This window comes from Cucumis sativus, chromosome 6 (genome assembly GCF_000004075.3).
Source record: "Cucumis sativus cultivar 9930 chromosome 6, Cucumber_9930_V3, whole genome shotgun sequence".
Taxonomy (NCBI): Eukaryota; Viridiplantae; Streptophyta; class Magnoliopsida; order Cucurbitales; family Cucurbitaceae; genus Cucumis; species Cucumis sativus.
The window spans coordinates 3358413-3383276 of record NC_026660.2 but is presented as its reverse complement, the minus strand read 5'-3'; the positions used below and the strand labels follow the sequence as shown (position 1 = coordinate 3383276).

General features: G+C 34.4%; 3 protein-coding genes across 11 annotated transcripts in view; 1 reads left to right on the top strand and 2 right to left on the bottom strand.

Annotated features, from left to right (window-relative positions):
- The first annotated feature begins 4163 nt into the window (after positions 1 to 4163).
- LOC101207240 (ethylene-responsive transcription factor CRF6) lies at positions 4164 to 5380 on the top strand. Its single transcript, XM_011658261.2, has one exon. It carries the CDS (start codon positions 4368 to 4370, stop codon positions 5097 to 5099), a length of 732 nt encoding a protein of 243 aa, XP_011656563.1. The 5' UTR covers positions 4164 to 4367; the 3' UTR covers positions 5100 to 5380.
- A 3286-nt stretch (positions 5381 to 8666) lies between these two features.
- On the bottom strand, positions 8667 to 15756 carry LOC101204847. Of its 2 annotated transcripts, none has more exons than XM_011658258.2 (8): positions 15173 to 15756; positions 11590 to 11693; positions 11429 to 11492; positions 9999 to 10042; positions 9628 to 9670; positions 9459 to 9530; positions 9271 to 9372; positions 8667 to 9119 (listed from the first exon to the last, which is right to left on the bottom strand). In XM_011658258.2, exons 1-8 carry the CDS (start codon positions 15554 to 15556, stop codon positions 9000 to 9002), a joined length of 933 nt encoding a protein of 310 aa, XP_011656560.1. In that variant the 5' UTR covers positions 15557 to 15756; the 3' UTR covers positions 8667 to 8999. The 2 variants fall into 2 exon arrangements, with proteins under 2 accessions (XP_011656560.1, XP_004140887.1); XM_004140839.3 differs by having other exon boundaries at positions 11429 to 11488; positions 11613 to 11693; positions 15173 to 15753.
- Positions 15757 to 18814: 3058 nt separating this feature from the next.
- The window catches only part of LOC101207000 (eIF-2-alpha kinase GCN2), a 61419-nt gene continuing 55369 nt past the window's right edge, over positions 18815 to 24864 (bottom strand). For 6 of the 8 annotated variants that reach the window (XM_011658252.2, XM_011658253.2, XM_031887738.1 and 3 more), the window contains 3 exons: positions 20095 to 20194; positions 19897 to 20019; positions 18815 to 19376 (listed from right to left, as the gene is read on the bottom strand). In XM_011658252.2, coding sequence (XP_011656554.1) covers positions 19266 to 19376; positions 19897 to 20019; positions 20095 to 20194 — 334 coding nt within the window. In that variant the 3' untranslated portion in view covers positions 18815 to 19265. Of the gene's footprint in view, positions 19377 to 19896; positions 20020 to 20094; positions 20195 to 21895; positions 21987 to 24864 lie in introns of those variants that run through there. The other 2 variants (XR_004217598.1, XR_004217599.1) reach the window with 2 other exon arrangements.

Here is a 24864-nt window from a genome sequence, read left to right as displayed (position 1 = left end):
TGTTAGCTGTGTCTTAAGGATAACTTTGACTTCTTGCCTTTCTTTTATCTATCTAAACCCTAGATATATTATGTATATGTATCATGGATGTACTTGTAGGTGATTAAATTGGTATTTACTATTTTCCCTAAATGCATGCTTTTAACACTTTTATATGTGAACTTTTATTGTGAACATTAAGTTTAACCCTACATTTTACTAAAAATCTAGTAATTAAATTAAGCTCATTAGGATAATTATGCTTATAAGTGTAGGTTTTTGCTATTTCTAAAGATCTTTTCCATCAGATGCACCCGACGGCAAATCTAATGCGTTAGAACCAGTAGGCCCTAAATTTCTAGAGATTTCAAACAAGTCATGATCTGTTCCATTTTTACGTTCAAAGCAGTTGGGCAACTTCTATTCAACCTGAAAACAGTTCATATAGCTTGATTTATTCAGGCTTTTTCCAATCAATTTTGGCCTATATATGGGATGAGAAACTCTTCGTTTTTCATCAATCAACTCCACATCACCAAACCCATCTTCTTCTTTACAGTTAATTCTTAGTTCCTTGAGTTTCTTCTCAAAGCTTTAAGTCGGTGCCTTAAGAATGAAAGTTTCTCTAAGTTGTAATTTCTCATCCCATGGATGTGTGTGTCAAGAAGACGATTTTCACCTCCGCAAAGAGAAATTCAGCCTAGGAAAACACTCTAGAGATTATGAGTAGTTATGGCAATTTCATTAGCTTTGTAATTTCTTGTTCACATTTCTATTTCTATTTCCATTTATTCTTCTATTTACCTTTTTCTTCTTTCCAATCAAACTACAATGTAGCATTGGTTTTTTATTTAATAAAAAAGTTTAAATTATTATGTCTTTTTATCGTTAGCTAAATTTCTTAGAGATTCGACAATGTGAATGCCTTAGAATTTTGATGGCTTAAGTATGTTGTGCTAACACGACTTTATTACTCTTATACTAAGAAGAGTAGGCGGTTGAGAGTTAGGAAATAAATTTCTTAACTGTGATTAATTAGAGGACTATGTATCAAGGTTAAAGCTTAAACATGGTTAAGAGAAATGTTAAACTTACATGTGTAAAGCGTCGTCGAGATAAAGAGAGCTTAAGAATGACTAATATTATCGATATCAAGATTATTATATAAATAGGAGTGTAAAGGTCTAAAGAGAGGATGTGTTACTCTAAAAAGCACTAGACATAAGAAGAAGGGTTCTAGGTGTTAGCTAGGGCCTTCAAAGAAAGAAGGGAACTTAGTGTTTAGTGAGTGATTTTCTTTAAAGAATAAGTAGAGCTTTCTAAAATGTTTTCTCTAAAGTTTCATGTTGCTTGGAAATGTTGTAACGAAGGATTAACTAAGCATACACAGCGGAAAAAAGATAAATAATAATAATAATAATAATATAATACTCTAAATGCAATCGATTAACATGAGCATAAAAACATAATTTAGAATGAATTTAAGGTAAATAGTAAACTTACATTCAAAGTTCTGATTGTTGCTTGAATTTCTACCTAAACTATAACAGGACAACTACTAGTGTTTACATACTAAGGTTTAGACTCAAAATCAGGTCGAGGTCGTGGAATCCATTGGATGAAGGAAATCGGAAGAGAGAAAGAGATGTTGATGAAATTATGGATTAGAGTTGAGCTAAATTATTTTACAAAGTAAATAAAGCAGCAGCCCAAATTTTCTTCTTAAAACTCCAACCCTTTTCCAAAGAACCAAGAGCACATATTTATAATTATTTTACATACAAACTCATAGACCAACGACAACATACAATCCACTAACAATTAGTGAGTTTATGCTTTCATAGTGTGGCAACAACACCTAGCCAACTAGAGCCAATGGAATTATCTAACAAAATGTTGAAATTTTTCACTAACTTTGGTCAAGGACAAAATTGTCATTTGATCAAAGTTAAACTTTCACTTTTTCAAACCAAAAGTCTAACATTTTGGCATTTTACTATTTTTTCCATCTTGACTAACTTCGACCCTCCGAGTATGAATATGCATTCATTTCTCGAAATTCACATCATAATTAAATATATTGCAGATAAAAGTTTGACTCTTCAAAGTTAAAAAATCAACATTTTGACTTTTTACAAATTTGACTATTTCCATTATTTTCAAGCTTTCGAGTAAGAATCTACATTCATATTTTTAATATTTAAATTCCATTTTCAAGCTCTATCTCTAATATGATAATGAATGACTGTATCATATATACTTGTCAGTTTCTCTCTCCTCACCTAATTCGAACAATTTGACTCATTCTATCATACTGTTCTATGTTTATTTCATATGAACTAGCAAGAGAACTTAATGGACCTATAAATCATAAACTCCAACAACTCGAGATTAATTGGCTAAAATCTTTTAGACCGAGCTAAGCAACATTCGTTAACTAATGAGTCATTTCGCTAAAGAACTCCTAGTTACACTTTCCTCACTATAGATATATTTGTGTCCATCTAATATAACCATGATCAATAAGTTAATCTTTCATGAATTATTCATAATCCCAACTTGGTCAAATTAATCGTTTTACTCATAAGATTACATCTTGTTCCTTAAGTCTCACACTAATCTTCTAATGAGCAATTGATTTAAGGTCTAACATATAAATTGAATCTCCCCTTGTTCAAAACTTGGATTCATTCCTAAATTTGTTATTATCTATTTGTAATTAACTTTTAAAAAATCACACTTTGTTGTCACAAACTCTTGGTACTATTTTCAATGTAATTACTATTTTTGCCTTCAACACATTTAAACGAACATATCTCGAGTAAAAAGTATATCACACATTTTTTGGCTAGACACATCGCTTCACATGATTACTAAGATTCTCAACAAATGTCTTCATATATCATAACTATAAATTTGATAGTCATATTCCTTCACATCAGAACAACATATTGAATAAGCAAAATCCATTCATATGGTAGACTACAACCATTTTAGAAAGTATAAATATACATTAAATTTGATATAGAAATTATGCTATAAATATTTTGATCTACATGCATGGATGTATTAAATAAAAACCATATAGATTTGCAAGTACGTTCTATTTTTCAAAATTTCTAATAATAACAACAATAATAATAATTGGAGGAGGTTTCCTACACGTCACTTTCTATCAAAACACAAATAACAAAAGTACAAAGAAACTGATGTCAATTACTTGAGGACCAAGCTTTCCCATTTTATACATAAATTTAATAACTCTTTCTTTTTCTCTTCTCAAGTCAAATTGCATCTAAACCAATAAATAATTCAAAAATTAAACTACTTGAGAAGTAATTAACAAAAATGAAAGAGAAACTCAAACTCAAACTCAAACGCAGAAGATATCCAAAACTAATTACCAAACTAATTACCTTAGTTAAAAAATCTATTTTTCTAAAAATGAAAAAAGAATTGAGTTTGGGTTAAATCGGGTTCACCTGACCCAATCCGATTATATATTTAATATAAAACTCTATTTGTATAATTTGTTAAATGTATAATATATATACATGTCACATTGCACTTTGGATGACAATTTGTACATCTTGCATATTGAAAATAAAAAAAAAAAATATTTAAATTAGGAAGAGACGTCAACCAAGCTAATTTAATCGATTAGATTGAGTTGGATTGACCGGTGCAGATTGAATATTTGTTATCTACTTAAATATTTGATTTGGTTCATATTTTGATATATACTCCTAATTAAAGATAATAATTTAAATTAAAAAATTCTCTATTTTTTTTATATATATTTTGAAAACACGTGGAAATGAAAGAGAGGTCCAATTACTTGGGTACCAAGGTCAACGATACTCTCGAGGTCAAAGAAATGCCACGTGGCACCATCACTACTTTCCTTCTAAAACTATATGTCCTTTTCGAATTTCTACCGCCGTTCCCTCCTAATTCAATAACTCCACACTCTTTCCTTTTCTTTTTTCTTCTCCTGGTTCAAATTCAATTGTTTATGGTGTGTAATTTTGTTATTGCTTGTAAATAGAAATGCCTTTTGATTTTTTTTCAAAAAGAAAGAGTTTGAAAACAATAAATTCCAAATGTGAAAAAAACATTTAAAAATAAACTAATCATAGCTAAAAAAGAAAAAGGAGTATTGAAAGAGGAGGGAATGTGTAGAAAGATGATTTGAAACAAAATATTGGTATGAGATTACATTTTCCTTTTTTCAAACCTCTCCAAAACAGTCTTCAGAAAGAGAGGTGAAATACAAAAGGAAAATATAATATAACAAAATCTTATTAGTTTCCGTTGCCTTTTTTATCCTTCAAATTTTGGCTTCAAAAAATTCCCAAAATTCACTCCTCACTCCACAAATCCCAACAATGTCTTCAGCTCATTCTCGCTTCAAGTTCCGTGAACGCCGCTCCGTCACCGGGATCACTCTTCCGCCCGATTACGCCGCCCCAAGGATCCTCCGCATCTTCGTCACCGACTCCGACGCCACCGATACTTCCAGTAGCGACGACGACGACAACGACGACGCCCACCTCCTCCGCCTCGTCCGTCGCCACATCAACGAAATCCGCTTCCACGATTCGACGCACTCGAAACCCAACGAAATTCCGCCGACCAAGAAATTCCGCGGCGTCCGGCGGCGGCCCTGGGGGAAATTCGCGGCGGAGATTCGAGACCCGATCAAACGCACTAGAATCTGGCTAGGAACCTTTGATTCGCCAGAAGAAGCCGCAATCGTCTACGATCAAGCAGCGATTCGATTCCGAGGTCCTGATGCCTTAACGAACATCGTAAAGCCGCCGCCGCGGAATGTTCCGGCGGAGGAGATTTGTGATTCTTCAATGGAAATCACGGAGGACGGGGGAGGAATGCGTTGCTCTCCAACTTCGGTTCTGAGAGACGAGTATTGGAGGGCGACGGAAGTGTTGGGAGATGAGATGGAGTTAATGGATAATTACTACCGGGCGCCGAGGATATTTGTGGAGGAAAGGAGCTTACCGGAGACGGCGATGTTTTGTGGGGGTTTGTGGGAGGGTTCGGTGGATTTGGACGGAAATTTCGGGTCATGTAAATGGGATGTGGGTACCTGTTTTGAGTAAGAGGAGGATTCACCTTTTGCATTCACTGAGTCACTACAAACATCGACTCAACTAACTCCCATGTGGGTTACCTCTTTACATATTCAAACTTCCTTCATTCTTTTTTTAAAATGGAGTTTCAAATTTTTTAATTTCTTCAGTCTTTGGCTGTTGTATTTTAAAGTTTTTTTGGTTATTTGATATCTATGTACTATACATATTTTATTAGTGGTTAATATTCGACCAACTAGAGTTGGTTGATATGCATTCTCAAAATTCAAATAAGACTCAAATTTGTCGAAGAAATTGACACAAAAGCTAAGAGAATCAAACGATTGATACTTTTGAAAAAAAATACTCTTTTGCTATGCCAAAAGTTTTAGTCAAAAGTTTCTTTCTAACTCTCTTTACTTTCTTCCTCTCTTGGCTTACTTTGTTTCATTCACAAATCAAGACACAATCCTTGTTTACAAGACGTGAGATCGTTAGAATTCAAGCAAAAATGATCCGTCTCAAATTTTAACTATTTTACATATTTCATAGTTTACTTTTTATCTCAAGGTAGTCTACCTGAAATATTTATTTAGAGAGTACATCTATCAGTAATTCTGGAGAATTCTAATTTACATATTTATGTCATATTGTAGATACTTTAATAAACTTTTAGAATAGTTGTATTGTACTCAGTCTTCTACTTTAACATAAATGATATCTTATTATTAGAGAAAGTTGTTTGATTTAACACGGTCTTATAATTAAAAACATAAAAATGATTTTAAAAAATTCACTTCAGGGAGCATTTGACTAGTAACAAAAATCAAAGAATCGAATTGAGTTGATACTAATTGTATGGAAGTAATTGGGAGAGTTGATACAAACAACGAAGTGAAAAATACAAGTATTTTAGTGAGGAATGTGAGTTAATGTGAATAACTTTAATTATTGATAAACCAAACGATGAGTTATTATTTTTACCCACTCAACTCATCAAAACTAATTGAGTTGTGAAACAACCCCATCTATGGGAAGGAAATTGGTAGTCAAATAGTGTACAAAATGATTTGTAGAATGAAGGTTGAAGACACAAAAAGAAGAAGTTTGAAAAGTTTTACACTAGGCAATTATGAATTAATGAATTAATTAAAATTGAAAGATTGAAGCATATGTTTTGAATTGGGGAAAAATGAAGTGTTCATTTTGCTGCTATATATGATTTTCCATGTCCATGTTCCCAATCCCACGCCTAAAAAGTTTCCAAAACCATACTCAAATTTGTCCTTTTCCTTTTCTCCATATTTTCTTTCTTCAACTTCACTATTTTTGCTATTATTATTCTTATTATTTTGGAGAGAGGGAGAGTACAACTTGAAGGGTCCAAGAGCCTATTATTTGCTTTTGTTAAACATAAGCATTTTTTTGTTCAATTTTGCTATAAGTTTTGCTTTAAATAAACAAATGGGTGTGTTCACTTGAGTGGGTGTTGCATGTCATATTTTGATTCTCCTTGTTCATGGTTGCCAGCAACAACCATTTAAGTTACATTCATACAAGCATCACCATCTTTCTTTTGAAATGATCTATAAATTATATATACACAAAAAATGTCAAAAATAACAAATTTGATAAAATACTTACAACATATAGCAAAATTTTTAGATTATATCCGTAATAGACATTGATAGCCACTAGTGATAGGAGTCTATAAGTGACTATGATTGATAGAATTCAAAATTTTGTTGTCGATTGTAAATATTTTAATTTATTTTGCTATTTAAAAAAAAACCCTATAATATAAAGAAAATAATGAGAAAAGTTTAACCGTTTTAATGAAACATAATACGATAATTAAAGAAAATATTAATTTATTAAACTAATACCATTTTAATACTCTAACCATAGGGATAGAGGATAAACTTTCAATTTCAAAGGAGACCGTGAATGATTGAAATGATTGAAAGGTAAATCCTCTTCTTCAGACTTTTCCTCATCTTCACCGTGCTTCATCTTCCTCACATCATTATCTTCTTCAATCGTTCATTTCTACCCACCTTCAACCAAACTTCCGAAATTCTTCTTCATTTTCTTCTTCCACCTAAATTCTTTTTCGACATTCAACGTTGCTTAAAATTTCGGTTCCACAACCAAATCTATCTCCATTTATCTTTTTCTATCTTCATCTATCTTCAATACAAAAAAGTTCGAATATATTTTCGTTTCATTTAATTTAATAACCACTCCTATTCTATGTAATTTAATACTAATTTTTTTTATAACAAAATAGAATGTCAATGTCTATCTTATAGGTCAAACAATTTTTTCTAGAGTTCTACACAACCCTTTTGGCCACTTTCTCAACATTAAAATGGCCAAAATACCAACCCAATTCAAGGAATTATTTAATAAGGAAGCGACGCCATACAAAAAGGCCCAATTTCCTAGCCTTCAACTTCAGTTGACATATAGCAGAGTTTGGTCACTAGATTAAAAGAACATAAATTTCCAGAATTAAATCTAGGAGATAGAAACGATACTAGCCCTTTTCCCTCTCAGACGGTTGAACTATTTTAAAGAAATATAGGCGCAGGAGAAAAAAGAACAAAGAAAGCTAGAGAAGAAGAAAAAAAAAAGAAATGGAAAAATCAAATGGTTATCAAAAGAAATCTTAAAAACCTAGCATCTCTCACCAAGTTCGGATGAATTTGTCCCAAGATTCCAATTGAGATTTTTATTTACTATCATTATTTTTCTAATAGGAAAAACAGAGGCGGAATATATTTTCAAAGTATCCATGAACCTCTAAGCTTAAACACAACCCTTCAAAGCATCCATGAAAAGAAAGGACCTCCAGCCTAAATTGATGAGAGAATTTGTTACTGATCTACTAAACTACTTTCTGAACCAGCGAGATTTTACTGGATGAATGGAAGAGTGTAATCAAGAATTCAAAGAAAAATATATTTCTTATTCATTTAGAGTCAGACTATAGTTAAACTAAAGTTAGACAGTATGTACAATTACAAAAAATGACATATATTATAAATATCATAACACAGAGAATGTGCGACAGATTTTGTTGGGCCCAAGACTGAAATCAGAACCTAAAATTATTTGGATTAACGTGATGAAAGCCTTGTTGTCGGAGCTATGGTTTGAAAGGAATTGAAGAATTTTTCAAAATAAAGCTCTTCGTGGAGGGACCGTTGGAGGCAGCAAAAATTTCAGCTTCATCGTGGTGTTCTCTTTCTAAAAAGTTTGAGAGCTATACGGTTCGAGACATAGGCCTGAATTGGTCGTCCTTCATTCAGATGGATGTTTAGTCATGTCTTTTGTCACTTGTAGAATGTTCTCGTTTTTGTTTTGTTTATGCCGTATTGTTTTACAGGGGCGGGATTTCTTTGCAAGAGTTATTGCTCACAGCACTTGGTCCTATAAGTTTATGTTCTTTCTATTGGGATATGATGAGGGTGCTAAGTGTTAACCTAGTTGAATGACTAGGTGTGCAGGCTGACCCTAAAATCATTATGTATTTTGTACTAATTTTCACTATATCAATGAAAATTCCGTTTCTGTTTAAAGAAAAAACAAAACTGATCTCGAAAAGTTGATAAGATAATTTCATGCTTGAATTTGTAATCCAGATCCCAGATTGTATAATCCAGTCTACAAAGTGTCAAAGCTAATCACTAATTACATCCTAAATTCGTAACCTTTACAGGAAGATGACCACTACTAGAAATCTTAATGCTAATAGTTACTTCCATTATATCTGATTTGGAAAAAGCATCATCCATAATTCGTAACCTTTCACAATAGAACAAATCATTAATGAATGAAATGTTCCATTGAGCCTAACCAATATCTTCCTCCTATAAAAGGAAAAGGTATTCATCATTGTCAAAAAATTAATACCTGTCAGAATGTTTACATTGCCTTTTCCAGCCACCTTGGTAATGTCAATGAAGTCTTCAAACCAAGTCTAGTAAGGAATATGGAGTACAAAAGATGAAGCAAAAACATGAAGCATCCACAGTTCAGGAATACCTTACAGAACATAGAGAGGAGAAATGTTAATAAAATAAATGTTGATTGTGCCAAACCAATCATAGGTTAAAAGATAAGAATATTAACTAAATCTCAATAATCATTGTCATACAAGTACAATCTACGTTTCAGCGGGGAATATAAAACATACCAGTGTCCCAAATATAGCATATATTGCGTTCATTGATGGGATCAAGTTCACACCCCAGGCAGTAAAGATAAGGGTGAGGGAAGCATGAATATTTATAGTGATCTGCAGCCAGAAAATGGAAGATGTTATGAGAATTCAGAGGTGATTTCTTTGACGTGGAGCAGCAGAGATTCATGATAGCTTGTTACCAGAGCTAGTATGTTCTCTCTTATCAAGAATGAAGATACTAAGACATAACCCACTGCCCCAAATGCTCGAACCTAAACACAGACACATACTTGGTTAGTAGAATGGATAAGAAAAACCTAGGATAGAACATTTGTTCAGATGGGTGTTGGGAAAGAGAGGAAACTATACGATTGTGCAAAGAAAGATTGAGGTACTCCAATTTGCTCCAAGCCTGAGAAGAACAAAACAAGAATTATTATGACCATTCTCCAATAGGAATATGAGGCCCTAAAACTTTTCTCCTTAGCCCGTAGGTCAATGGTGAAATCTAATAGAATTTTTTTTCAAAAGCAGGTAGATGTAAAGCTACATGGAGATTAGAATATTACACCACTAATGCTTTGGTCACTGCATCATCATCAAACTACCGAAGAAAACTTGACCAACTGGCACAGTAGCATGTACAGATTTAATAAACTTTATTAATTCTGAATGCCCTATGCCCAAATCTGAGGTTAATTATATTTTATGAATAATCATATGCATAGTGAATCACATACCTCCACAAGGAGCCCATTGTAAACCCCACTAAACCATGCCTAAGCTGCACAAGTAAGTATAAAAAATGTCAGCCGAAAGTAAGGAATTAAATATTGTTCCCCTCTCATTAGGATAAAGATTAAGGAACATCAAAAGATACAAGGAAAATACCCACAACGTGATCAAGCCAAAAAAGTTCTAAAACACTCTGGAGCAAGTGGCAGTGACAAAAGTTATAAAAATAAAAAAATGTCACAGTTACAAAATTCAGGTTTTCACTTTGATAAATCTTGCAATATAGAAGTCACATCATCATTCCGTTAAAGAATTAACGAAATCCTAACATTAGGGACTAAATTAAGTTTTTTTAAAAGTTCAAGGACTAAAACAGACGACACTAAAAGTTTAGGGACCAAAATAGAACAAGATACAAAGTTTAAAGACCAAAATAGGATTTAAACCTTAGATAGTTTAAGTATCTATAATTGAAGTTGGTGGCTAGTTTTATGGAATTAGGTTTGTAGAGTTTGTAGTTGATTTTATGTAGTCACTAGTCACTAAGCTATTTTTTGAATTTAGAATTGGAATTTATAGTGCGAAGTGAATGAATAAAAATATGCAGTTCCTAGTTTTCCTCTCTTTCTAATAAGAACAACGATAACTATGTTCTGAGAACATGGTTTTTAGAGTTCTTTGAGGCTTATGGCTTGAAGGTTTTCTTGAGGAAAGGCTCAATCTTCTAGTCTAGAAGCTTATGCCTTCTTTTGATCATAAGATGCATGTGCCTTTATAAACGAGATCTGCATCTCCATGAGAACAAATTAACACATTGCCGATTGAAGCTTTTACGTCTTGCATAATGATTAGAAAAATTATTTATTGTTTACTCTCGTATGAATGGAAGTTTTTGGAATGGTAACGTGCCATAAATTGTAGTACTTCACCCGTTAACATTTTTTCCACCATCAAGGACTAAAAGACGGAAGAAAGAAAGTTTAAAAGACTTTAGGATTGTTATTTTGAAAATATTTCAATTGTTAGAATTTTCATTTTAGTTTTTTATTTTTTTGTACTTTTACATTGTTGCCTGATAATACCTGGCTATTCATTCTTAATGATTTTTATTTATGGTTATTTAATCATTAGGGAGAAAAGCCTCGATTAGCTTTTTAAAGCTGGTTTAAGAAGGCCATTAACCTGATTGTTCTTCCTTTATGAGAAATTTTTCATGGTTGATAGGTTAAAGGGGAACATGTTTCACATGGTGTCTTTACTTCAGAAACAGGAAAATAAATCCACAAGCAATTAAGATTGAGAAGATGTCTGAGTGTGCCTCCTAATCCTCCCCTCTCTTGGCTTCTCTATTATTTTTATTGTATAATTCTCTTGTACTTAAGTTGTATATTAACAAAGAAACTTGTCTCCTTTAAAAAAATATATATATGCTCACCAGATATGTTAAAGCTTTCACTGGACCAGACAAAACCAGCAGCAGCAAAAACGTCGCCACCTGTCTTGATAGAAGATCAGATGCAACAGCTTACGTATTTGCAATACGACAATGAGAGGATGTACAAATAACAAGAGAACACAAAAGAAGTTGTTGAATACTTGAGTCCAGGAAAACTACAGACCATGGTTTTTCTCCCAGCTGATATGCCCCATCTCATTGAAGAGATTACTATTGGAAGACAGAAGAAACAGCCGAAGTAATTCTGTACGATATCAAGTAAACACAATACTAAATTAAAATTTGGGAAACTTAACTATCACTGAAAGAATGGGGAAATCTATGAGGTACTTCATTCGTAGACATCTAAGTTAATAAAGCATAAGTTATTGAAACAAGCGAATAATTATAAGGAAGTGGTAAGGACATTATCATATGAGAACTTACATTGAAGAAAAAGGGTGCTCTTTTTTACCATTGCTTTTCTTTTCGTTTTATAATTTATTTTACAAAAATAAAAGAAAAAACAACACTGTTATATCATTTTTTAGGGGAAAAAAACTACAAAACATGCTGTTGTAACCTGTATTATCGTTATTTGTTATTAGTTTTAACAATTAATTAGACTATGAATTGTGTTTGTCCCATACATACTTATGAAAACTACATACATGAATTGATGTCCACAATGCTTTTAAAATTGTTGTTTACATTTATCTGGAATTTTGTATAGCTCTTCTCGTGGTTACAAAATTCATGAGACTGATTGTTCTCTCTTTAGTTAGGGCTGGGCCGTTCTTTTCTGGCTCTTCAGATTTATGTTGATGAAAATAACAATATCACCATCGCAGTCTCTTGCTTAGATGCTACAGTAAACACTATCCTTCAGTTACAAACCTTTACTCAAGGACTTGGGTTATTTAAAACTTTTCCTAATTTGAGGTCATTTACCTTTCTCTAAGAGGGAAGAACTGCCTGCAGTTTTTACAAGACACTCGATTGGTTGCATTACAAACCAGTCTCCCTGTCATGGACCCAAAACTGAAGTATGATTGTTCTTTTGGTGACTCTTGTTGGTGAGGGTATTTATTTGTATTATAAGCTAGACCCACAATAAGAAAACACTTATATGCAGCCATTTTTTCCTTCCTTTATAGATACAATTTCCTTCCTGTCATCTAAGTTGCCTATGCCTTAGGACTAATCTAATCCTACCTGTGATTGTCAATAATGAGCCAAGAAATACCGAATGGTCATGTAGTGGGGCCTTGCATCACAATCTTCAGTTTTTTTCCCTCAAGAAAAAGATACCATTCAAAATGGCATATGCATCAGAAATCCTAAATCAACATCAATTTTTCTTAATAAAGCAACAACTCTCATTGAGAAAAATGAAATAATACAAGGGCATAGAACAAAAAAACAAGCCCACCAAAACACCCCAACTAAAGGAAGGGGTTCCAACTAAGTAAAATGTTACTAAGGGAATAGTTACAAAAGAGCTTCGAAACCGAAGCCCAAAGGGAGACATGAAATCTTGCCAAGGACCAAACCTCACAAGGGTCCATTTCCCTACCTCTACTCCCCTAAATATCTCATAGCAGCACACACCCTAGCAAGCCACAAAAAAAAACATCTCTCTAAAAGGCAGATGGAGGAAGAACTCCTCGATCGTCACTTGAATGCTTCTTCGGCCAACAAAACTAACATCAAACTCCTACAGAGAAAAGTGTTCCACACAACCCCGACATATTAACAATCCCAAAGGAGATGATCCAAATCTTCCTCCACCTTCCAACAAAGAAAACAACAAAGAGGTCCAATAAGCGAGGTCCTCCTCCTAACAAGTCTATCGACAATGTTCACACGACCAAGCAAAACTTGCCAAATAAAGAAGCTTACTTCTTTGGAACCTTAATACTCCAAACCACATCAAAAACATATTCCCTAATGGGGGAGGTATCTGTTAGGCCACCAATCATTTGGCAATATAGTAGAAGAGGAAATAAGAGGAGCGCACGCGTTATGGGGAGTGTGGTTGCTAGACCTGGGACCTGCAGTTAGTTAGTTGGGGGGAAGAGAGGTTTAAATAGTGAAAGGGAGGTCCGCGAGTAGGGATGAGAGTTTTGTTAATCATTTGTTTGCATCCTTGAAAGATAGGAGAGGTAGTGAGGGAGGGTAATTCTTTCTTTGTTCATTTTTACCAATTACTTTTTGTTTAGGGATTGCTAATCTATCAATCCTGTGTACTTGTTCTGATATTGTCATTGAATAAGATTCATCTCCGTTCCCGAGTTCTATCAGTATCCAACAACAATTGAAACAAGGACTTACTCGAAAAACCATGATTAGGGTTTAGACTCCAAATATGAACACCCTGGTTTGAAACTCCAAATACAAGCATCCCTTCTCCACACCTTAAAAATGCAGCTCTCAAGCAGAGAAAGAAGAGAGGCAACCTCCATTGTTTCCCTATTGGACAAATGAGTATGGAACCCAAGAGAAAAGGACACAGTTCTCAGACTAAATCAAAAGATCCCAAAGCGAAGGGTTATTAAATGAAGACAGGTGATAGAGATGCAAATAAATAGAACAAAGAGTACTATCCCCCACCCTACTGATCCTCCCAAAAAAGCGTAGTATCTTGAATCATCATCATATTAAAACCAAAAGTTTATTATTGTTATATTCATAAATTTCCAATGAATATTGCTTTTGATGCTCATTGTCAAAGTCAGTTTGTTGCAAGACCCAAGACCATTTACATGCTGGTTGGTCATCATTTGCTTTTGTGTCTTAAGGGTAATCTTGTCAAAGAATATTCCTTTAAAAGCTTCTGCCTCATCTCTCAACTTTAGGCTCTGCTGTTGATTTGGATGTTCACCTCACTCTGTGTCATTTTATGACTGGTTTCTGGGCTTTCCTAGGTGTCTAGGTGATGCTCTTGTTTTGTGAGAAGTAAAAAGATAGCTTCAGTTGGTGAACTAATAAATTGGAATGAATTGCAGTCAAATGCTCTCCAGTTTTTTGGGCTCCTTTGTCTGTGTCAAATCTTATCTGTTTGTTTTCTCAAACTTTATATTAATTAGCTCTCCTTTAGAGCTTGCTGATAGATTCACCAAGGTTTGTCTCACTGTAGTGAAGTTTTTTTCTTTATTACAGATGATAAGAGGCTTTTGGAATTCATTCCGTTATGGAGGACGGATTATTAGTGCTGTTATAGTATTGTTATTTGGTTATTAGTCAGTTAGCTTTAGATAAGGTTTACCAGTATTAGTTAGAGTAAGAGTCGTACATACAATCACATATACAAATAAATAATGTAAAATGGAAGAACCATGGGAACTTTCTCCAATTTATTGAGGATAGATTTAAGAAGACCCTAAACCAAGCCCCAAGATGTACTGTTTTAGATAATCAACATATTTACATAAACAATAATAATAAATCACATTATTTAACTATATAGATAAAATCAGTCAATAGTTATAAATTTGAAGTGGATAAACAATTTCTATTCGTTTCAAGAGCAAGAGAAGTGAAAGGAAGAAAAGACATTTCAAATTGACATCAATGAAGAAGAACATCTTCCAAAGTAAACAAAATACCACACGGACTTGGGGTATCCATCTCATTGATGAAAAAAAAAAACATTATCTATGATAGGGAAAAAAAGTCGAAAATCATAGAAACAGCAGCGTATAGAGAAAGAAATGGAATTCGTTGAAACTGAGAGTTACAAACCTCAAGAGCAAGAGAATTGCTCAAGAAGTAGACCAAGCCATTAAGTGCAGCGAACATGGAGCACTCCACCATGGCCAGTGTTTTCTTATAGACAACTCCATTCTCGGACAAGTCGTCCAAATCCGACAAAGTAATGGAATTTTGGCCTTCGTAGCTATAAACTTGAACCAAAGAACTCGAAAATCTAGTGGACTTGGCACTGGATTTAGAAACAAAGGAGGATGGAAAAGAGAGAGAGGGGGATTGAAAGCTGATTAATCTGAGTGTTGAAGAGATTTTAAGAAAAGAAAGATGGAGATTGCCCCTCGGTGTCGATGTTGGTGTTGGTGGGAAAATGCATGACGATGATGAAGAGTAAGATGAATAAAGCTTCCCAGAAATCATGGGAGAAGAAAAATGGAGGACTAAACTAAAGTAAGAAAAAAAAAAGTTGAAGATTGTAAGGGAATTTCACGGCCTTAGTTTCAACCACTTCCCTTTGGGGCTTTTCCGGACCGAAGGTTGGGCCTTACTCTCCACTTGCGTCATGCGTGTTTGTGTGAACCAAATTGCGAGGTCGAAAATATGAGAAATTGTGATATTAGCCGAAGACATAAGGTGACAATGGCACAACGTTAGATAACAAATTTAAATAAATAGCCGGCTTCAGAATTTCTCTTGACTTTTTTTTAACCAATTATACTCCTCACTAATAACCAAAGGCACTTCTCTTCTTTAAAGTGGGGTTATTTTGCTTCCCCGAGTTATTCAAGTAAAGGTATTAGAAGTTAGGGCTAGCAATTATTGTTGAGTAGAGAATGATATCTGTTCGTGTGAGGCCTTGATTCGAAAAAAATGGAGTCTTTTTAAGAAGGATGGAAAAGAGACATTCTGCGAGAAAGCATGGAAAAGAGAGTAGGTGATGCGAAGTGAAACGTGTAAGTCAAGGTTCTATTGCATGGAAGTAAATAATGCGATGAGAACAACTGACAGTATAGAGGTATACGTTAAGTGCCAAGAGTTAGGCATTTAAGCATGGTATTGCAATAAGAGAGGAAGTACATGTCTTGTCAAGGTGACTTGACAACTCGTCGTGAGAAAGAAAGCAATGGTGACTTTTCAAGAAGAGAAAAGGACAGATAGTAACCCAACCAACCCGAATTATTCAAACCAAACTGTAAAGGTTAGGTTGGGTTAAATTTCATGTTGGTTGGGTTGGGTTAGAAAATTGGAGAAAAAAATTGAGTCGGATTGCCGGATTATGCAAGTAAGGGGTTGGGTTGACCCTTTCCAACATATATATATATATATATATATATATATATATATATATATATATAAAACCTAAAAGTAAATCTTTTTTCAATAGAAATTGTATAATATATATGTGTGGTCTTACACCTTGAATGGCAATTTGTTCACCTTGCATATTGAAAAACAATATAAAAATTTGTATAAATTATGAAAGGATGAAAAGAAAAGAAAAGAAAAAAACCAGCCCACCATCCCAACTTGGATATTTTAGGTTGGGTTGGGTTAACTCTTGCATATTGAATCGATAGGGTTCATTTTTTGCCAACTTGGATACTTTGGGGTTAGTCCATAATTTTCCTCCAATTCAGTTCAAACCAGCTTATGTACACCCCTAGAGTTTAAGGATTTGGCTTCTCGAGGAGATAAGATGTGGTCTTAAGGAAAAGTCAAATCACCATTGTTAGACAACTTGGATAAGATTTGGCTTCTTGACCAATTGTTGTTTTGTTGTCGACTACTTTTCTTTCTTTCTTATGTAAGTGGTTGTTGAACTTGATGAACTTTTTTTTTTATCTGCTCATGCATTGTATCCATTTCTTTACCAATCTCATCTACCTTAATGAATTTATATTTGGCTAAGAAGGTATTGAAAATGTCTTTTTTTGTCTTTGTTTTCTTACTTAAGTAACTCCATACCCAAATTGTAGGGATGTATGCGTAAGGTAATTTGAAACACCATAACCTAAATATATGAGAAAATTAGTACGTGGAGATTAACCATAAATTTATCAAATAAACATCCTAATTAACAAGATTTAATAAATCCAATTTAAGATTTATGTGTTTTTTATGTACCATATATATGTATGAAAAAAAAAGTAGTTTGAAATGTAGATTCAAGTTATTTAATGAAGATCATAGTTAACCAAATTGAGTGAAATCAATTTAAGAAAAAAAAATATATTTTAGGTACTGTATATATGTATGACAAAAAAGAGCCGTGAATAACCAAGTTTAAAGCTAAATTTATGAAATGAACCTCCTAATTAACAAAATTTAATGAAATTAATTTAAGAAAAATGTTTACTTCATGTACCATATATATGTATGATAAAATAGAGTACCAGAAAATCTAGTTTGAAGCTAAATTTATTAAATGAACATCATAATTAACCAAATTTAATAAAATCAATTTAAGAAAAATGTATATTTTATATATGAAGTAAAAAGGAGTCGTGAAAAACCTAGATTACAATAATTTTCACTCCAAACACAAATTATAATAAGATAGACTATATAGTCCGCACTCCAAACCTATAATATTGAGCTTATTTACATGTTTTGATGTATAATTAATTTTATTTATTCAATATCACATTTAAAAAATATAGTTGACTCGTCGCAGTTTCGGATATGGCAGATTCATTGTGTTGTCTAAGTTCATATTGAGTTGAATATTTATTTATTTTTATTGTATTGTTGTGGTTGTGATTGCTCTATATAGATGGATACACGTGGTTACATTTTGTTTTTATTAATTGAGTTGCATATTTTTGTTTCTACCGGAGTGTATTTGTGATTGCTTTTAATCAAAATGTATTCGAATATGATTAAAACAAATTTATAATTTTATTTAAAATGAGATTCATAGTTATGAATTAATAAAAGATTAACTTATTTGAAATTTATTCAAATAACTATTCATTTAATTTGAACTATATATATTAAAACTATATAGATCGTAGGAGGGTTTAAATTTGTTTTTGGTTTTTAAACTTTGTTTTTTTAGTTCTTTTTGGTCTTAAAACCATTATTTTATTTGTTTTTAGTCGCATACCTAAAAAACAAGAGAGCATATTTTGATCTCTTCCATTAAAATTTCTTAAACTTTTTAAGAAGATGATGTGGTATCTATATTTGATGAATAAACTTTAGATTTATTATATTATGTTAATTTTATTGTTTTTTCTCCGAAACATAAAAGTCACATCGCCATCCTAACTCTCCCACCTTTACTTTTATTATTTTTTCAATAAAATAAAATAAAATATGCATATTAATGTTAACATTCATGACAAGGTAAAATAAACAACCCTAAAATAAATACAATCCATGTATAAAAATAAAGTCTACGAAATTGCAGATAATATTCCAAACAACAAATCACAAAACCCCAAAAAAGAGAAGAAAGAATTTAGAGGAAAAGAAAAAAGCACCTCGATGAAGAACAAGAACACAAACACAAACAAATACAAGAACAAGAAGAACACGAGGAAGTCAGATGAAAAATCGAAGGAGGAGCCCTAAAAAATGTTTCTTGTAGTTATTAAGTCCTAAATTTAAAATGTTTTAAAAAATTATTGTAATTTTTTTTAAAATTTTAAGAATGTTATATAGATTAAGCCGAGGGAATTCTAAAGACATGCACCTTTATTTCGAAAAGAACATATAAATCCACAAGATTTTCAAATGATACACAAATGTCAAATTCTTTTAAAGACTGACATAAAGACCGGAAAAAAAACGCAAGATATGACTGAACAAAACTAACTCGGATGTTATATATGTATGTAACTTTGTTTATATACAAAGTTTAGACCCAAAACTGAACCACTGTTCTCAGGCGGATGGATGGATTCGAATGGATGGATTCGAATAAAGTACTCACCTGGTTATGCACAAAGACGGATACCGATAAATGGAGCTGAAAGTATTCACTTCATTGAGCAATATGGCGGAGAAGAGCTGGATATTGTTCTGTTCTCTAGCTGTGGAATCACACATGGTCGAAAAGCTTGTGGTCAAGCATCTATAGAACATCGGATGAGTAGAAGCCGGAGTAATGCAATGAAGAACAGTTCTAATTCCAAATGAGAGGATTTTTAAACTGATTAGCCATTGCCTCCTGGAGAAACTTGACAATGTATGTTCGTTCAACTTTCTTCTCCTTTTTGAGTTCTAGGTGTCGAACCTGGATATGTAATGTGATCTATAAGAACCATGCTTTTGTGCAACGTAAGAGAGCAGGCAACAACATACAGACGACGACTGATTTAGGAAAACTTATTTACATGCACAAGTAATTGAGTCGTTTAAAATGGTTAACTTGGACCGTTATAAATAGTCAAGCCCTCCAGAGGGTAGTACGTCCAAAACTCTTCCATCCTATTTGCAATACAATAAAGATTATTTATTTATTTTTTCTTTTTAAAAAGGATACAGAAATTTCATTAAATAAATGAAGAGAGTAATGTTCAAAGTACTGATGATTACGACAAAAGGTTAACAATGTAAAGACCTTGCTAAAAATAAAGAACCAAACTGAACCAAACAAGGAAACCAAGACATAAGCCATGATTTGGTACACTTTCGAATTATAAACAATGGCGGAATGAAGAACTAGTTTGACTAATATGCCTTCACTTCCAACATTTTAGCTTTAACTCCTAAATGCTGCTCCAAGAAGTAGAAATTTAGATTAGAAGTTTTACCTTTACTGAACCTGTGTTAGATACACCAGAGTCCGTAATAATAACAAGACATTTTATGTCATGCTCGTTAGCATATTCATATTGCTCCGTTAGGCTGGGATCAGGTGTAGGGACAAGCTGAGCCTGATCAAACAAAAAGACACTTCTCAAGATGAACAATTAAATAGACAGTAGATTATCCGATATACTAATACCAACCTTAATCTTCTCCTCCCATAGCTCCACAACAAGTTCCATGCGTTCCAACAATAGCCCACCTCCTCGTGAACAAATCAAGACACTAGTGCTCCCCTCATTTCTGAAAAGTTCACAACGGAACAAAATGATGATGTAGTTGATGTATGCTGAAAGTTTTTGTATGTTCTGTTATTGTAGTTGCTTACTTAATCCCAACTTATTAAATGTCTGTTTTGTAAGGGTTAACACACGTCTTTGGTTTGTTTACAACCTGTCCAGCAGGTTGTAGGTTGGCTATTGAGTAGACATATATATTCTCGGCTGTTCTGTTTTGTAAGAATTAATTGACATTTTGAATAAGATTCTTCTTTGCTTTACATTAATTGGTAACAAAGCTGCGAGATTTCTTCGACTTGAATCAGGAAGTTACATGGTGTTCGCCAAAGGAAGAGACGCACTTCCAACGACAAACAAAACCCAGGATGGGCTTATGTGAATGAGTGTGCCGACCCTTCCCAGCCACTTAGGGATCCCAGCCCGACTACACTTGGAGCTATTTACCATACAGGTATATCTCAGTCCTTCAGTCTTATTATTAGTGTTGATGGGTTTCTTAGACTCTGGCGCCACAAATCATTTGACAAGTTTTTGTGAGCATTCTATGCCCTACATTCTGTGTGCTAAAAGTGAGAAAACAAGAATTGCAAATGGCTCCTTGGCTCTCATTGCCGGGAAGGGAAAAGGTTTCTCCTTTTGAAGGATTAACCTTACACAATGTGTTGCATGTGCAGAATTTCCTATAATCTTCAATCAATAAACAAGATTACAAGTGGATTCAACTACAAAACAAAATTCTTACTTGATTATGTTTCTTTTCAGGACTTGAGCTTCGGGAAGATGATTGGCACTGGCTGACACGATAGGGGACTCTACCTGCTTGATGATGATGCCTCCTCTAGTAGTATTTCTAGGACTAGTCTTTTATTTTCAAGACTGTATGTTGTGATATTTTCATTTAGGCCACCCCAACTTTCAATATATGAAGCACTTACTTTCTCATCTTTTTTCTAAAGTTGATGTTTCTTATTTAACTTGTGATGTGTGCATTGGGGCTACATAGCATCGAGTCTCTTTTCCCTCACCACCATACAAGCCAATCCAACTTTTCACTCTTGTTCATAGTGATGTTTGGGGACCATCCAAGGTCGGTACCTCCCCTGGAAAACGGTGGTTTGTGACCTTTATTGACGACCTTAACATCTTACTTGGGTTTTCCTTATCTTCAACAAATCTGGAACTTCCACATTTTGGAACTTCTATCACATCGTAGAAATGTAATTCAATACAAAAATTGAAACCTACGATGTGATAATGGTCGTGAGTTCCAAAACCACACCCTTAATGAGTTTTTGTTGTTGGTGATATATAATTAAATTTGTCTTCAACCACTAGCTTAAGCTTTTGGATGAATTGGTGGTTTAATATGGTATCAGAGCAGGTGGTCTAGGGAGGTCCTGTGTTCAAGCCACTGCATTGTCGTTTCCTCCCCAATTAAAATCAATTTCCACTTATTGGGCCTTTCAAAAATTTCAAACCCAAAAGTGAGGTAAAATTGATTCCACTTGTTGGGCCTTTCAAATATTTCAAGCCCACAAGTGAGAGGGAGTGTTGGTGATATATAATTAAATTTGCCTTCAACCACTAGCTTAAGCTTTTGGATGAATTGGTGGTTTAATATTTGTCATCTAAAGGAATTATTCACCTAAGTGTCTGTGCTTACACCCTCCATCAAAATGGGGTTTATAAGCAAAAGAACTGTCACCTTTTAGAAGTTTTTCGTTCCCTTATGTTGTCCATTTCCTTCCTTCCTATCTATAGGGTGATGTTCTCACTGCAGCACATTGCAAGGCCTCCTATTATTCATCAGTAGAAAAGAAAAAGTAAGAAGGTAATTGTATAGGGGACAGAGCTGGGAGAGAGTATTAAAGAAAAGAATGATGCTGGCAGGGCCCACAAATGATGAGTATAAATAGAATAATTTTAGGGAGGAGCCGTCAGCCATATTAAGGATGGGCTATTTCTGTACCTTTCTTTGCTGGTCTGGTGTGTATTTCATGCTGTTTATTTACTTTTCTCTTGATATTTTCCTTGTTGAACTTTCTGTTTATTGAATATAAGTAAATGACAGAGTGCTGCCTCTGTTTCTATCATTTTGTTGGGATTATTATTGTCTTTTAAGAGAGGAATCCTAACATATTGGTATCAGAGCCATAAATCTAGGGGTTGTGACAAGATTAATGGTGAATAAACAAATGGAAGAGTGCTTGGAAGGTACTGAAAAAGTTCTGGGTTTGAAGGAAATGATGCTCGAGTTGAGGAAGGCAGTCGACCGTATGGCTGATAACATGAAAGAAAATAGATTATATCGAAGGAGATATGAATCTGGAATGTCCGATGGATCTGTGATGAAACAAAAGGGGAAAATGGGTGACTCGTAAACTCGTTTGGACAACACGACAGTCACTGTGGATAGAAGTATAAAAAGCTGGAAATGCCCCTGTTCCTTGTAAAGAACCCCGAATCATGGGTTTACTGTGCAGGACATTTTTTTTTTAGATTAATGATCTTCCAGAAGCTGAAAAGGTCAAAGTTGCTGTGGTGAGTTTTGGCCAAGATGAAGTGGACTGGTATAGATAGAGCCACAATCGAAGGAAAGTTGAATCATGGTCGGATTTGAAAGAGGATTTTCCAACATTTTAGGGACATTGAACAAGGGAGCTTGGGAGCAGAACTAATTAGGATTACCCAAGATGGATCCTACAGTGATTATGTTAAGAAACTCTTAAATTACTCAGCCCTCTTACGGACATGGCTGAAAGTGTGCTCATGGATGTGTTTATAACCAGGTTAGAACCTTCTTTACAAGCAGATGTAACCAGCCGACACCAATTGACATCGGAAGCACGTATGAGGGAGGCTCAACTCGTTAATGACAGGAATATACAGCATTGAAGTTAGCAGCGGTGGAGTTAAGCAATCATGGGTTTAGTGGAGTTGTGAACCAAGTCTTCAAAAAAATAGTGGGAGGGAAAAAAGGGAACGACAACCGGACAGAGATTCAAATGAAACAAATAACTACACCGATGAAGGGAAACTACAGTAAAGGTGAACCTCCTGTGAAAAGGTTGTCAGATGCGGAATTTCAAGCTAGGCTGGATAAGGGCCTTTATTTTAGATGCAACGAGAAGTATTCCCATGGTCACCGATGTAAAGTGAAGGAAAAAAGGAAACTCATGTTGTTCACTATGAATGAAGAAGAGGGAGAGGGAGAAGGCAACGTCTTGATGGAGAGAGAGGAAGAAGTAATGGAGCTGAAAAACCTTAAAGTCCCAATCGAAACTGAAATACAAATGAGGACAATCATGGGCTTCTCTTCTAAGGGAACCATGAAGCTGAAAGGAGTAGTGAAGGATAAGGAGGTGTTGATACTTATTGATAGTGGAGCCACCCACAATTTTATTCACCAAGTCTTAGTTGAAGAGCTGAAACTGACCATTGAGGAAGGTACTGCTTTTGGGGTAACCATTGGTGATGGATCAAACAGAAGAAGAAAAGGGTTATGTCAAAGAGTAGAAGTGAAGCTACCAGAACTAACTATCATTGCTGATTTTTTGGCAGTTGAACTAGGGTGAGTGGATCTTATCCTAGGGATGCAATGGCTAAGTACTACTGGCCTCATGAAAATTCATTGGCCAACCTTGACTATGTCATTCAAAGTGGGTGAGAAGAAAGTCACATTGAGGGGGGATCCATCATTAATTAAGGCAGAATGTTCCCTCAAAACTATCACCAAAACTTGGGAAGAGAGAAAGATCAAGGGTTCCTACTTGAGTTCCACAAATTTGAAGTGGAAGAAGAGAACGGTTGGGATGAGGAAACAGTGGAAAAGGGGGAAGAAGAGGATCTCCCAATGATCAAGTCTCTCCTAAAACAGTATGAAGACCTTTGCTCTACCCCATCTGGACTACCAAATAAGAGGGAAATAGATCATTGCATCCTAACATCACCCGGACAAAGACTGATCAATGTGAGACCCTATAAATATGGTCACCTACAAAAAGAGAATTGGAAAGCTCGTGGAAGAGATGTTACAAGCTGGAGTGATCAGACCTAGCCATAGTCCATATTCCAGTCCGGTTCTGTTGGTGAAGAAAAAAGATGGTGACTGGCGTTCCTGTGTTGATTATAGGAAACTAAATCAAGCTACAGTCGCGGATAAGTTTCTAATACCAGTTATAGAAGAGCTTATAGATAAATTACATGGAGCCTCCATAATTTCCAAACTTGATTTACGATTCGGGTACCATCAAATTAGGATGAAGGAAGAAGACATTGAGAAAACTGCTTTTAGAACGCTTGAAGGCGACTACAAATTCTTGGTGATGCCGTTTGGCCTCACAAACACCCCAGCTACCTTCCAATCTCTCATGAACCAGGTAATTCACCATTTCTTAAGAAGATTTGTCCGGGCTTTCTTTGATGATATTCTGATTTATAGTAAAAATGTAATTGAACATGAGAAACATTTAGGGATGGTTTTTGCCATTCTAAGAGATAACAAGCAACTGGATTTCTGTTAAAGGAGTTGAGGCAGATGGGGATAAAGTTCAAGCTATGGTGAATTAGCCCCAACCAAAGGATGTGTCAGGGTTGAGAGGATTTTTGGAGCTCACGGGTTATTATAGAAGATTTGTGAAAGGGTAGGTGAAATTGCAGCACCCTTGACCAGAT

Bases quoted from the DNA above. Each gene is read 5' to 3' on its own strand.
- LOC101204847 (XM_011658258.2), bottom strand. From the start codon at position 15,556: ATGATTTCTGGGAAGCTTTATTCATCTTACTCTTCATCATCGTCATGC. The intron at 11,694-15,172 runs GTTTGTAACTCT...GATATCGTACAG, and splicing joins GCAATTCTCTTGCTCTTGAG to AATTACTTCGGCTGTTTCTT. The intron at 10,043-11,428 runs GTGAGCATATAT...TTACTTGTGCAG, and splicing joins TGAAAGCTTTAACATATCTG to CTTAGGCATGGTTTAGTGGG.
- LOC101207240 (XM_011658261.2), top strand. From the start codon at position 4,368: ATGTCTTCAGCTCATTCTCGCTTCAAGTTCCGTGAACGCCGCTCCGTC.